The sequence below is a fragment of the Myotis myotis genome, unplaced genomic scaffold (genome assembly GCF_014108235.1).
Source record: "Myotis myotis isolate mMyoMyo1 unplaced genomic scaffold, mMyoMyo1.p scaffold_m19_p_5, whole genome shotgun sequence".
Lineage (NCBI taxonomy): Eukaryota > Metazoa > Chordata > Mammalia > Chiroptera > Vespertilionidae > Myotis > Myotis myotis.
In genome coordinates, this window is record NW_023416357.1 from 6,166,285 (window position 1) to 6,179,877 (window position 13,593).

General features: G+C 33.2%; 1 protein-coding gene across 5 annotated transcripts in view; it reads left to right on the top strand.

The window, feature by feature from the left end:
* The window catches only part of NIPBL (NIPBL cohesin loading factor), a 181,763-nt gene that overhangs the window by 69,827 nt on the left and 98,343 nt on the right, over positions 1-13,593 (top strand). For 2 of the 5 annotated variants that reach the window (XM_036308338.1, XM_036308339.1), the window contains exons 2-8: positions 554-696; positions 2,529-2,694; positions 4,698-4,825; positions 6,863-6,962; positions 7,517-7,668; positions 12,367-12,554; positions 13,475-13,571. In XM_036308338.1, the coding sequence (XP_036164231.1) occupies positions 633-696; positions 2,529-2,694; positions 4,698-4,825; positions 6,863-6,962; positions 7,517-7,668; positions 12,367-12,554; positions 13,475-13,571 (895 nt within the window). In that variant the 5' untranslated portion in view covers positions 554-632. Of the gene's footprint in view, positions 1-553; positions 697-2,528; positions 2,695-4,697; positions 4,826-6,862; positions 6,963-7,516; positions 7,669-12,366; positions 12,555-13,474; positions 13,572-13,593 lie in introns of those variants that run through there. The other 3 variants (XM_036308342.1, XM_036308341.1, XM_036308340.1) reach the window with 3 other exon arrangements.

Below are 13,593 nucleotides of genomic sequence, written 5' to 3' on the forward strand. Positions count from 1 at the left end.
GAATTGGACTCAAGTATAAATGGACTATCTAGGTAGGGAGATATATTATCAAATAACAATGAGGAAACACAAGGTGGATTCAAGATAATTTTATCAGCTTGATTGGAGAGGATGGTTTATGAAGGAAAATAGTGAGAAACATAGCTAGTAAGGTGAGTTGAAGCTAGATTTTAATGTTAATAATGTGCAAAGGAATTATAGCGCTTGTCAAAATTTAGTATCCTTGTCTAGTAATACAGTCTGCTGGTAACAGAGACTCTTGAGACAGATTGCTTGCATTCTAATCTTTGCTCCACAAATTAGTTAAAATTCCCTGTAAATTTTCTCAGTAAAATGCAGAAAATAATAGTGCCCACCTTATATGTTTGTTGGGAGGATTAAATAAGTTAATATATGCAAAGCACTTTGCAGTGCCTAACATAGTACATGAACTATGGCTGTGGTTACATAGGTTGAACAAACAAGAAAAACAGAGAAATTTATATTTTATAAGCATTTCCCTAAAAGTAATATATTTGGCATATTACAAATAATTGTATCCTTTTCATTTTAGTGTTTGGGAAATGGGAAGTAATGACAGCTGGCACCTGAACTAAGTGTTTTTATCGACAACACCATTCCAGAACTTCAGGATGAATGGGGATATGCCCCATGTCCCCATCACTACTCTTGCGGGGATTGCAAGTCTCACAGACCGTAAGTTTGGTTAAATTATCTAATTTATATTCTGTTCTGTGTTAACAATGATTTTTAGAGGGACTACACCAAAAATTATTTGTAACAAAAGAATTTTTTTTAAGGTTTTAGATTTTGAATGATAAACATCATTATTTCCTTTGATTTGTTGGCATACATATGAAAGTAACGAAACTAGTGTAGTCAGCTGCTAGTAGGTAAGATCTTACTTTGTGTTTCATCCTAAGGACCCATTAGGAAGTGGTACTATGTGCTTCTTTGGTGAGACCAAGCATTAAGAAAAATAAAAAATGAAGCATTGGTTTGCATATAAGAACTGATACAGATTTTTTAAAAAGCACTTAGAGAAATGGTAACTAAAACTGCCCTTCAAAGAAAATTGGATAGCCCAACAACCTAGTTTTTAGTGATGGTTATTTTGGGTATCATGCTCAGTATCCATCTGTTGGAGTTTGTCATAGATATCAACTGCCTATTTTACTCTGAACAGTTAAATTTAAAAGAACATTGTCATTCTTTTGAGATTTACGTAGTGTAACATTTTTTAGGGACTTACTCTTTTGGTGGGCAACTCTAATTCTTTGTCCCTGGGTAATGGTGCAAAAAGTTACCCACAATATTAGTCCCTATGTCATCTTACCTGAATAAATGAAGAGAAAAAAATTATATGAGAAAGAAGGATAGAAGGTGAGAAGTTGACATACTTTTCTTTGTGTAACTTTATGCAAGGTTTAGGGCTTTATAATAAAGGAGCTAAGAGAAAATTACTTCAAGAAATGTTTTTATCTGTGTTCAGTATTCCCCAAATAATATTTTTCTGTTAATTTCCAGCTGGATTTAGCAGGGGTAAGAGAGAGAACAGAGTACAGCTTTGAGGTTAGGAAAGTAGCAGGCTAGTTGATGAGGTCTGAAGTAACAAGTAGTAGGTGGGTTTAGGATAACTCAGCTAAGAAAACTTTTAAAACGGTTTAGTTTATAACTTTGTTATAGGTAAGGCATAAACTCATACAATCTGCTTGAGTGCAGAATCAAACATACTACCAGGGATTTCTTTTTATTTGTCCTCCCCATTATCTCAGCAAGACATAATTTGTTTCCTGGGTTTTTATTAATAAAAATCTTGTTAGTACCGATTGGACCTGAGCAGCATGATTGCTATACTATGTAGGTGCTTAGAAATTAAGCCAAAAACAAAGTACTGTAAACCATCTATGTTCTTTTGTTTGCTGTTTAGAATAGAGTGAAGAGAAGAGAGAACTATTTAGGAATTTATAACTTAAAGCAAAAAACCTTAGATATTCTTCTACCTCCAGAGTCCTGTTCTATGAATGTTCTGCTAAAGTGAACATTTATGTTTGTATTTACTTAAGCAGTTAAAAAGCATGTTACTTGTCTATCTGGTGAAGAGTAAGGTTTTGTTGTTTGGTTTCTTTATGTGAGAGTACTAGTGATTCTGATAAATCTTATAAGGCAAAAATAAATGAGATTCTCAGTTTTTTGACGTTACTTAGTTTTAACCTTACCTTTTGTCTATTTATTTATTTAGTAAGTTAATAAAAATTTAAGGTAGGAAAAATCAATGCAAATATAAAGGAGCTAAGTTTTATTCTCAGTGAGTAGTATAATTTATATTTTCCCAAGTGATGTTTTAGGAGTTATGTAGAGTTAATTGGGGTTTGCTGAGGGAAAGGAGGCATGTCTTTAATAATACTCACATTGAAAAAAATGTCATGTTGATATTTATAACATTTTTAATTCCAAAATATATATAAGCACTAAAATGACTTATTTCAGTAACTCAATTTCTAATAATCTGATTTTATTCCAAATAGTCCTGAACCAGCTGCCTCTTCCATCCCCTTTACCTGCTACAACTACAAAGAGCCTTCTTTTTAATGCACGAATAGCAGAAGAGGTGAATTGCCTTTTGGCCTGTAGGGATGATAATTTGGTTTCACAGCTTGTCCATACCCTCAACCAGGTATCAACAGATCACATGTAAGTACAATCTAAAATAAAGTGAAAAGTTTTGTTCTTAATAAGAGAATCAGTAATCCTGGTTTTGGCTTTTTATTTAAAAAAATTAGATATATAGTTTATTGTTAAAATATAAAATATCCAAGTGAGAATATAGCCTCTGTGATGAGATATTAATGAGATTTAAGTAGGCCATAGTTACTTTGAGACAGTAGTTATGACCCATTTACTTCTATAAAGATCTTTTCAATACTTTGTAATAATCTTGAGATATCAGTCAAGATGGATCTGTGCAGAAGTCTAAAGTTGCTCTTGAAGGTATCTCCCTTTTTCTTGTTATTGTTAGAGTGGTTAGAATTCCCAATTACTAGGTACAGTACTGCTAGCTTTATTTGGAGTAGGCTTACATGTTTTTCATGGGAAGTATAAGAAGAACTCAAGACTAACTCCATGGAAGGCTACTACAGAATTCGGGACTAATTTTCCCAAGGATTATTGTACAATCTGAACAAAGGTGTGTGTTTTTACACAATAGACTATTAAAAATGATATAAACTTAAAATCTATACTTATATAGGCAATTTTGCACATAAGAATACGTGTTAAATTTTTCCTTTTTATTGCAAAAGCAGTACGTACTTATATCTTAACAACGCAAAAGTGTATAAAAAGTTAAACCTCATCCTTTTCCCACTGCACAGTGATACTTGTATCTTTCCATCCTTTAATTTTTTTAATTTTTATTTTTAGATTTAAAGATTCATTATTTTGAGAAATGAGGATAAAGCACACAATAGTGGAAAGGTCTCTGCCATTACTAGTAGATGCAGTACATACTTAGGGCCAGTTTAAAACTGATAGCGCTGAGGTGAAATACTAAATGTGAATTTGGCACTCAAGAAATTTAGCAATGTCTAAATACTACATCATTTGTTATACCTGTACATACTAAACATTTTTCACCAAATATTTTAAGAGATAAAGGGAAACAGTATAAACATAGTAATAATTTATTTTATGGAAAGCTACTTTAAGATTGCGCTTAGAAATTTGTTGAATCTAATCATTGGACACCATCTTTATAAATCTTTTTTGTTAGATTTAATGAGTGGAACAGTGACATGCAGAATGTAAAATTTAAAATACTAAGTGTATTTATCTTACATAGTTATGAGTTTAATTTGTTACTCACTTTCAGGTTTATTGAAAATTGTGAATATGCTTAATCACTTGCTTTGGGGTTTTTTCTTTCTCATGACTTTGAGAAAACAATATAAGATGAAAAAATTACATAATCTCTGGGTCTTGTTTTAATTGATGTAGCAATAGTATTTAATTCAGAAGACATTCTCAAAATGACTGATTCATATTCAGATGTTATGGAGAAAATCTATTCCAACCCCAAATTCCAACTTCTGTACATAATTGTCACTTCTATACCTTATTTTTATTTTGAATAGTTTATTTACTTATTTTATGTTTTCATTGATATCTTAGAAAGAGAGGAAGGGAGGGAGAGAGAAACACCAATCGATTGCTCTCCCCCCTATGCACCCTGATTCGGGACCTGGGCAACCTGGGCATGTGCAACCTGGGCATGTGCCCTGGCTGGGAATCAAACCAGCAACCTTTTGGTTCAAGGGATTACGCTTAACCTTCGGCCAGGGCTATTTTGAATAGTTTAGAATAGACTGTTCTCTGCTTTGAAAGTGATGTGAAAATCCTTAAACTCACAGTTTCATAAAGTATGTTTGGGGCTTTTTTTTTTTTTTTCTGTTTAAAATGGAAGGAAAAAAATGTCCTAAAGAACCTTCCTTTGTCATTTTTTATCATTCTGTTTCTTTCAGGAATAGCATCTTCAAAAATCCATCAAATTGTTAGACATACTTGTGTGATTTGTTTTTCTTGATTTTTGTCTCAGTCTTTTCTGAATTTCATTCGTGAATTGCTATCTAACTAATGTAGAATAGGAAATTCTTAACCAATCCTGTTTTAATTTTTGGTATTTATTTTTTCAATGCTAGAGAGTTGAAAGATAATCTTGGCAGTGATGATCCAGAAGGCGACATACCAGTCTTGTTGCAGGCCGTCCTGGCAAGGAGTCCTAACGTTTTCAGGGAGAAAAGTATGCAGAACAAATATGTACAAAGTGGTGAGGTTCATAATAATTGAATTTTTGAGTATATTTTTTTATGGATCCATATCAGAACTTGTTTAACATGTAATGCTTAAATTGAAGTGTCTCCTTTAACAAGCTAGCCTGTTACCTGTGAATGCTGTATTTATACCTTGAATCCAGCCAAGAAGCTAAATGGATGTTAATATTCTTACAGTTTAATATACAACTAAATTTCTTGAAAATTAGACCAAGTTTAAAGTGTACTTTGTTAGATAATTTCAGAATGGATTAGTTTACTGAATCTAAGAGCTTTAGGAATTTGTTTTCGAAAATTGTATACTTGGTATGAAAGAAGTCTTTTCATTAATCAAACAATAAAAATATTTGCAGAGCTTTTCAACATGCAGTACATGTATAAATAATTATACCAGGTATTAGTTTCATTGTTGATGGTGATTACATTTATGGCTATGTAGTATTTGGTTTTATATTTCCATTTCTTAGCAATGAAAAAATGGGTTTATGACAAGTTATTATTAAGGAAAAACCTATTTATAATAAACATTATAAATGTCATAAAAATATTATGTCCAACAGAGGTACAATTTTTATGTAGTCTAGGTGCACTTTGAGTTAGGAGCATTGTTCCAGTCTGTAGCTTATGGAATTTGTCAAGCCCAAATACTTGCATGGCTCTTGAGACTAAAATAGTCAGAAGGCAATAGTTTAGACAACTCAAGAAGATTTAACCTACTTAATTGGTTAATCATATTCACGAATATTGCCAGATTTATTATTAAGCTATGGGACATATGATTTAGTATTGAATTTGAATTGGAAGAGAAAGCTCAAAAGTTGGAATTTAGCCTATAAACAAAGGAAAACACTTTAGTATTACTGGTAGACTTTGAGGTGATTTTGAGCCCTCATTTCACTCAACCACTGTCTTAGGCTAGAATCCCTTCTGTGGTATTCCTGGCAAATGAACACATAGCTTCTGTTTCAGTGTTTCTGGTGAAAGGCACTTTTCACGTCAAAAGCAGGAAATGAAATTGGGGAATATAATGTGATGTTCGAAGCTTCCAAAAAGATAGGGTATGCATATCATAAGAAAGTTCAGGGTTAATGATAGATTTTATCTTTGATTATCAAATGTCTAAATAACGGAGTTTTTCTTATCTCCTATATAACAAAGTGACATTTGTGTAACAATTGAAGGAACAGTGTCTAGCTTGAAAAACAATTTGAGAATCTGAAAGCTAACCCTACATTTTCTCTCATTAATCAAATATTTATTTAATCCTTAATATGTGGCAAAGAACTATTGTGGAAGAAATAATAGGATCATTCTGCTCTGCATCAAAAGATTTTCAGATGGATCGCAGCAGCTAAAACTTTGGACCCCTAAATAAAATACTTTAAAAAACCTAGGTCTATAATAAAAAAATAATAATTTAAACAAATTTTTAAAAACCTACATCTGAATCATAATGAAACAAATAGTGTTGTGAAATTAAGCTCCTCAGGATGGGAGATGTATATAATAAAGTAATCCATTTAATAGAAAACCACCCTAAGACCTATTGTAGAAGAAAGTGTGTAGTATTTGATCAGGGGTTAGGGTGACTCTTTTTTCTTTTCTTTTTTTAAATTTCATATCATTAGTTTTTTTTGTTTGTTAGTTTTTATTGATTTCAGAGAGAAAGGGAGAGGGAGAGAGAGATATAAACATCAATGATGAGAGAGAATCATTGATTGGCTGCCTCATGCACGCCTCACATTGAGGATTAAGCCCACAACCCAAGTATGTGTCCTTGCCTGGAATTGAACCTGGGACCTTGCAGTCCATAGGCCGGCGCTCTATCTGCCAAACCAAACTGGCTAGTTCTTTTCAAATTCTAAGGCTAAATGATGGGACTTTAAGCAAGTAAAAATTTTTTAATTTAATCTGTTCTTAGATTAATTATATAGTAAAAGTTTATGTTTTTGAAAGAACAACTGATTTAAATCATTTAAAGGCTATTTCTAGAAGAAAATAATATGTTTACCATCTTTGTGTATGTTGTTTAGGAATGATGATGTCTCAATATAAACTTTCTCAGAATTCCATGCACAGTAGTCCTGCATCTTCCAATTATCAACAAACCACTATCTCACATAGCCCCTCCAGGTAATTTATATAATGTTTTCTATGTTGAATATGCTTGTGAATATACAGTGTATACATACATTTAGGTGATGGTGAATTGTATATAGTTAAGAAATTAAAATGCTTAGTCTTAAATATTAACCTATATGAACATTTGCCTTATAATGTTATATGTGGAAATGCTGTACTATACTGATTGAAGTGGCTATCATTTTAGTAACATGATTTCATTCAGACAAAATAATGTGTTAAAGTAACCAATGTGTTTTAGATAAATAAGAAAATTTATAGAGTTGAACTTGGGCAGCATGGCTTTATATACCTTAAACAGATGGATATTTTTATGCAAGTAATATAAATGAATTATCTCAATTTTTTCAAACTATTTATTGTAACTCCTGGATTATGATTTGTGAATGATTTTTGTATATCTGACTATTTTTCAAATTTTTTCTGTTTGCATAGGTTGTATTTTAGACAGATTAGAGTTTGGAAAATTATGTGACAGTGAAATTTCAAGAAATAGCATGTTTATTTTATTTCCTTATATTGTTTATTTGGATTTTGGGTTTTAGCCGGTTTGTGCCACCACAGACAAGCTCTGGGAACAGATTTATGCCACAACAAAATAGCCCAGTGCCTAGTCCATATGCCCCACAAAGCCCTGCAGGATACATGCCATATTCCCATCCTTCAAGTTACACAACACATCCACAGATGCAGCAAGGTAAGAAAGTCAATTGTTTATTTAAAGAGAATATCTGTTATTTCAAGCAAATTCATTTCTTTTGTAATTTTTAAAACACAAACTAAACTATACTGTATACTTATTTATCAATAAATATTTTTCTTAAGATATGGCTTACATTATTTTTTAAAAATGTGTTACATTTATCATTTGGAAATTCATTTGGAAGATAAAAGGATCGGTGTCATTTTGACTCTCTGGGTTAGGTTTTTAATACATCTGAGTATATCTAGTTGTGAAATTAGGAACTGCTTTTTAATTGGCCTTTTTACATGGCACTAAGCCAACGAAAATTTACATTTTTTTAAAAAAATATATTTTATTGATTTTTTACAGACAGGAAGGGAGAAAGGTAGAGAGTCAGAAACATCGATGAGAGAGAAACATCGATCAGCTGCCTCCTGCACATCTCCCACTGGGGATGTGCCCGCAACCCAGGTACATGCCCTTGACCGGAATCGAACCCGGGACCCTTGAGTCCACAGGCCGACGCTCTATCCATTGAGCCAAACCGGTTTCGGCGAAAATTTACATTTTAATTGGTAAAGTATATATAGTGTAAAAGTTTTACTATAAAGTAGATACAATACAAAAAGAGGAAAATTAATAATCTTAGGTGCAAAAACTTCTGGGATTAGATTACTAGTTCTCTGTTGAAGGCAAATGTTGATAATATGATTTCTTTTTTTAAGATTATATTGCATTAGTATGTATGAAATGGCTACTAATTGATTTCTAATTAGTATACATTTATTTGTACTTTTTTGGAGAAATTTTTTAAAGTGCAAAGATAAAACAGACATCTATGATTTCGTCCCCCATAATTAACAGCAAATTTTTAATATTTGCACTCATTAGTTCTATGTATATTCTTATTTTTTATTATGTATGAGGTCAAAATTTTCTTCATTTATTAACTCTCTAACTATAAGCTTTAAACTTAGTCATCTATCAAAACAGCCAACTTCTGATTTTCCAAAGTCATGTAATGAAATACTAGGTTGAAACTATTTTATACACCAACTCAAGGAAAAATTAGTAGGCAAATCAAACATTTGGAATAGATACCTTCAAATTTACAGAATTTAGTGTGAGTGCTGAACATAAGTATGTATCTATGTATATATGTAGGCTCTTGATACTTTTGAAGTAGTATATTCTCGCACATGTAGGTATCAGGGACATTTTAAGTGTCATTAATAGGACACATTTGTTGCCCATGGAAATGTCCACATATACATAAGTATGTGTAGGAAGGAACATTGTTTTTTACTCTGAATACTGGGTTTTTTTTTTAGCAAAATGAAACCAACTTTTTTAGAAGAATAAGTTCAAATCACAAAATCAAGAGAGTAATATAGTTTAAGGGCCTGTTCAGTAATGTATTGTTTCTTGGAAATTCTCAGACACTTGAGTAACTAAAAATGGAATTCAGAGATTAGGCCCACTCAGATATTAAAATTATTATAAAGTAGAGGCCCGATGCATGAAATTCATGCAAGGGGCTCGGCCCTCTCAGCCCTGGCATTGTCCGGAAAGTCATCCATACGGAGCCGTCCAGTGTAATTAGAATATTACGCTTTTATTATTATAGATAGGAAAATTTATTGTGGTAAGGAACAAATGGATAGATAAATGGAACAGGAAAGACTTCAGAATGAGGCAAATATATAAGTGAGTTTAGGGTATGTGCAAGTTAGCATTTAAAACACTTTTTCAATTTTACATTATAAAAAATTTAACGCTGCAGAAAAGTTGAAAGATGAGCACAATGAACCCCCTCAAAAACAGGTATTATGAATTTTTGCCCTTAAATACATCTAAAAAGAACTATATAAACACGAACTGTAATCATTTACCCTAAAATTATTAAGAACAGTTCTATTGTATCATCTAGTCTGCATTCAATTTTCGTGACAATTTTCATTTCTACATGATAATTTTTTGTCATTCATAACCTTTATCTTCTTTCCTCCTCCCCTAAATCACCTAAGGATATTTTTATTGAATTTTATTTCTATTTTTATTTTTTTGAGAGAGAGGAGGGGGGGCGGGAGAAAAAGAGAAGTGTTGATGTGAAAGAGAAAAATTGATCAGTTCCTCCTGTATGCTCCCCAACTGGGGATCAAAAGTCTAAGAAAGTAAAGAGTTATGCCATCTTCCTTGATGGAAGAACTCAATAGGGTAATATTGGAATTTTTTTCAAACCTATAAATTTAATACCATACTAATAAAAATTCTAAGCAGGGTTTTTATGCAATCTAAGCTGCCTCTAAAAATTTATTTGAAAGAATAAAAATTCAAGAATAGGTAAGATAATTTTGTCATGGAATGAGATATAGCTTGATCTAGTAGAAATCAAGATTTATTGTAATATTGGTCAAGGCATGGAAGAGCAGAACATCTCAAAGTGCAATTTGATAAAGAGCTTAGGAACATACTCAGAACAAATGGAACTTAATACATATTATATTATATCTTAATGGAGAAAGAATGGTATTTTACTAAATGATACTGAGGCAGTTATCCATATCCTATCTCACACCACACATAAAACTAAATTTTATATGAATAAAAGACCTAAGAGTGAAAAAATAAAATTGTAAAACTTTATAAATAAAATATAGGAAACTATATTTTTAAGATATATTAAGGGAAGATTCTGAATGGCCAACACCTATGAGAAGATGCTTGGCTTAACTGTTAATCAAGGATGCAGATGTAAGTGACAGAGTCATTTCTGATCCACAGATAGACAGAAATTGTTGGCAAGGATATAGAGCAATAGGAACTGTCATATACTACCAGTGAACTACAAATGGACATAAGTAATTTGGAAAGCTATTTGTTAATATTTGGTAGGATTTAAAAATGGACATATCTAGCCCTGGCTGGTGTGGCTCACTTGGTTGAGCATCATCCCATGCATCTAAAGGTTGCAGGTTCCATTCTCTGTCAGAACACATGCCCAGGTTGCAGGTTTCATCCCTGGTCAGGGTGTGTACGGAAGGAAACCAATCGATGGCTCTCTCACATCGATATTTCTCTCTCCCTTCCTCTCCCTCTCCTCTCTCTCTCTTTGCCTTCTTTTCTATCTAAAATCAATAAAAACATTTTTTTAAATGGACATATCCAGCAATTTCACTTCTTGATACATTTGTAAAAAACAAAAAAGGTGTATACAAGAATATACATTACAGCATTATGACAACAAAAAGCAGTCTAAGCATCTAACATACGAATGGATAAATTGCCTGGCCGGTGTGGTTCAGTGGTTGAGTGTCAATCCATGAACCAGGAGGTCATAGTTCAATTCCCCACCAGGGCAAGTGTCCGGGTTGCAGGCTCAATCCCTAGTAGGGGGCATGCAGGAGGCAGCCCATCAAAGATACTCTCTCATCATTGATGTTTCTGTCCTCTCCCTCTTCCTTCCTCTCTGAAATAAAAAATAAAGAATGGATAAATTATGTACATTATTCAGAATATATATAATATTTGAAAATAAATGAATTTTAAAATGTATAAAACTGGATAAATTTCAAAATATTGAATTTAAAAGCAGGTTACAGAAGTATATGTACATATACCATTTATGTAAAGTTATAATGTGAAAAGCAATGTTAGATATTTAGGAGTACATTCATAGCAAAGATGTAAAGAAATAGGTAGAGTGAACTCTGAAATCTGTTACTTTTAGGACGGAAGGCAAAGGGAATAGAGAAGAATAGGCTGATATATGGAGACCTTCAGCCATATCTAATGTTTTGCTTCTTTTCAAAAATACATTCATGCGCCACTTAACAGTGGGGATGCTTTCTGAGAAATGCACTATCAGGCCATTTCATCATCGAGTGTCTTTACACAAACTTAGATTGTGTAGCTACTGTTTTAGCTGCTTGGTCTAGCCTATTGCTCCTAGGCTACAAAGCTGCACATTACTGAACTGAATACTGTTGGCAATTGTAATATGACGTGAGGCCCAGTGCACAAATTCGTGCATGGGTGGGGTCCAGCCGGCCCGCCCCGATGGGAGCCTGGCCTGCGAGGGTGAGGCAATGCGAGGGTGAGGCAATGCGGGAGGTTGGTTGCCCTTGCCCCCGATGGGTGTGGGGGAGCCGATCAGGGGTGAAGCAGGCCAGGGGGAGAGACCGCGGGAGTTTGGGGGTACCGATCGGGGCCCCTACCTGGCCAGTTGGCTGCTGCAGTGCGCATCATAGCGACTGGTCATTCCAGTCATTTCATCATTCCAGTCACTTGGCTTTTATATATATGTAAATGATAAATACGGGTTTGTTTACACCAGCTTCACCACAAACATATAAGTAATGCTTTGCACTGCAACATTATTATGGCTACAATGTTACAACATCACTAGGTGATAGGAATTTTTCAGCTCTATTATATAATCTTATTGAACCATCATCATACATGCAGTCCTTTGTTGATTCAAACCTCCTTATGAGGTGCATGACTGTAGATCTGAATTATATGATCAGGCTTAACTGTTAATTAAGGACACAGTTAAGATTTGATCAGGCTCTGAAGAGTTAGTACATGAGTGCTTGTTATATTATTCTCTGTAATTTATGTATGTTTAAAATATTTCTTGTGAACAGTTATTGTCCTCTAAGAATTTTAACAGTTTATAAAGCTTTCTTTTATTCTTATTAATTTCAGCATCGGTATCAAGTCCCATTGTTGCAGGTGGTTTGAGAAACATACATGATAATAAAGTTTCTGGTCCGTTGTCTGGCAGTTCAGCTAATCATCATGGTGATAATCCTAGACATGGCTCAAGTGATGACTACCTACACATGGTGCACAGGCTAAGTAGTGACGTATGTAATATATTAGTTGTAATTAAGGTAATAAAGTAGTTCTATATTTGTTTCATAACCTAGTACTTTAATTCCATAATTTTAAGGATAGCTACTGTATATCAAGGATTATGCTAGGTCTGAGAATCTGGCTATGAACAATATGGTTCCAGTATGTAACCACAGAGCTTAGTCTAGAGCTGGGTTGGTAAACTGGCCAATAGTCTGACTCACAAACTAAAAATGGTTTTTACATTTTCAAAAAGTTTGAAAACAGCAATAACAAAAAACATGTGACAGAAACTATATGTGGCCTAAAAACCTAAAGTATTTATTAATCTGTTTCTTTATAGAAAATATTAGCCAACTCCTGGTGTAGAGGTTTAGTTTCTCAATGAAGAAATATAATTTTATTTTTAAATATATGCTCACACAAAAATGTTCTCTTATATGTTCACACTAATAAGAACCTTACTTATTAGTACTTAGACCTTTTTTCCTTAAGACGTTTATAAAACTTTTTCCTTGGAATTTAATGTTACTTTGATGATATCAAAATATTCCACATTATGGAAATTTGTCTTGTTATTGTTTTGGTGGTATTATCACAAAAGTGACATGTATCTAAGGTAATACCAGAGGTGACAGTGGATGCTGCTCTCAAGAAATGTACATTCTGATAGGGTGTTCACAGCTCCTTTTGTAGAAATAGCAAACAAAAGTGGAGTGTACTAGTAATACCCGTTTTCTTATTCATTGCCATGCGTAGGCTGTTGATTCTTTTGGATACACTTTCAATTCTTCTAAGATATACCACGAAGAAAACAGGAAAGTGCAGAAGAATTATGCTTTTGAATTGGTACCAACACTTTACCTGTCAGTAATTTATGTCTTTTATTGGTTCTCTTTAAGATTTCTATAAAGCTTCTCCTATCATTCAAGATACAAATTTTATACTCTATTCTTAGGATGGAGATTCTTCAACGTTGAGGAATGCTGCATCTTTTCCATTGAGGTCTCCACAGTCAGTATGCTCCCCTGCTGGAAGTGATGGAACTCCTAAAGGTATTACTGTAACTAAAATTTC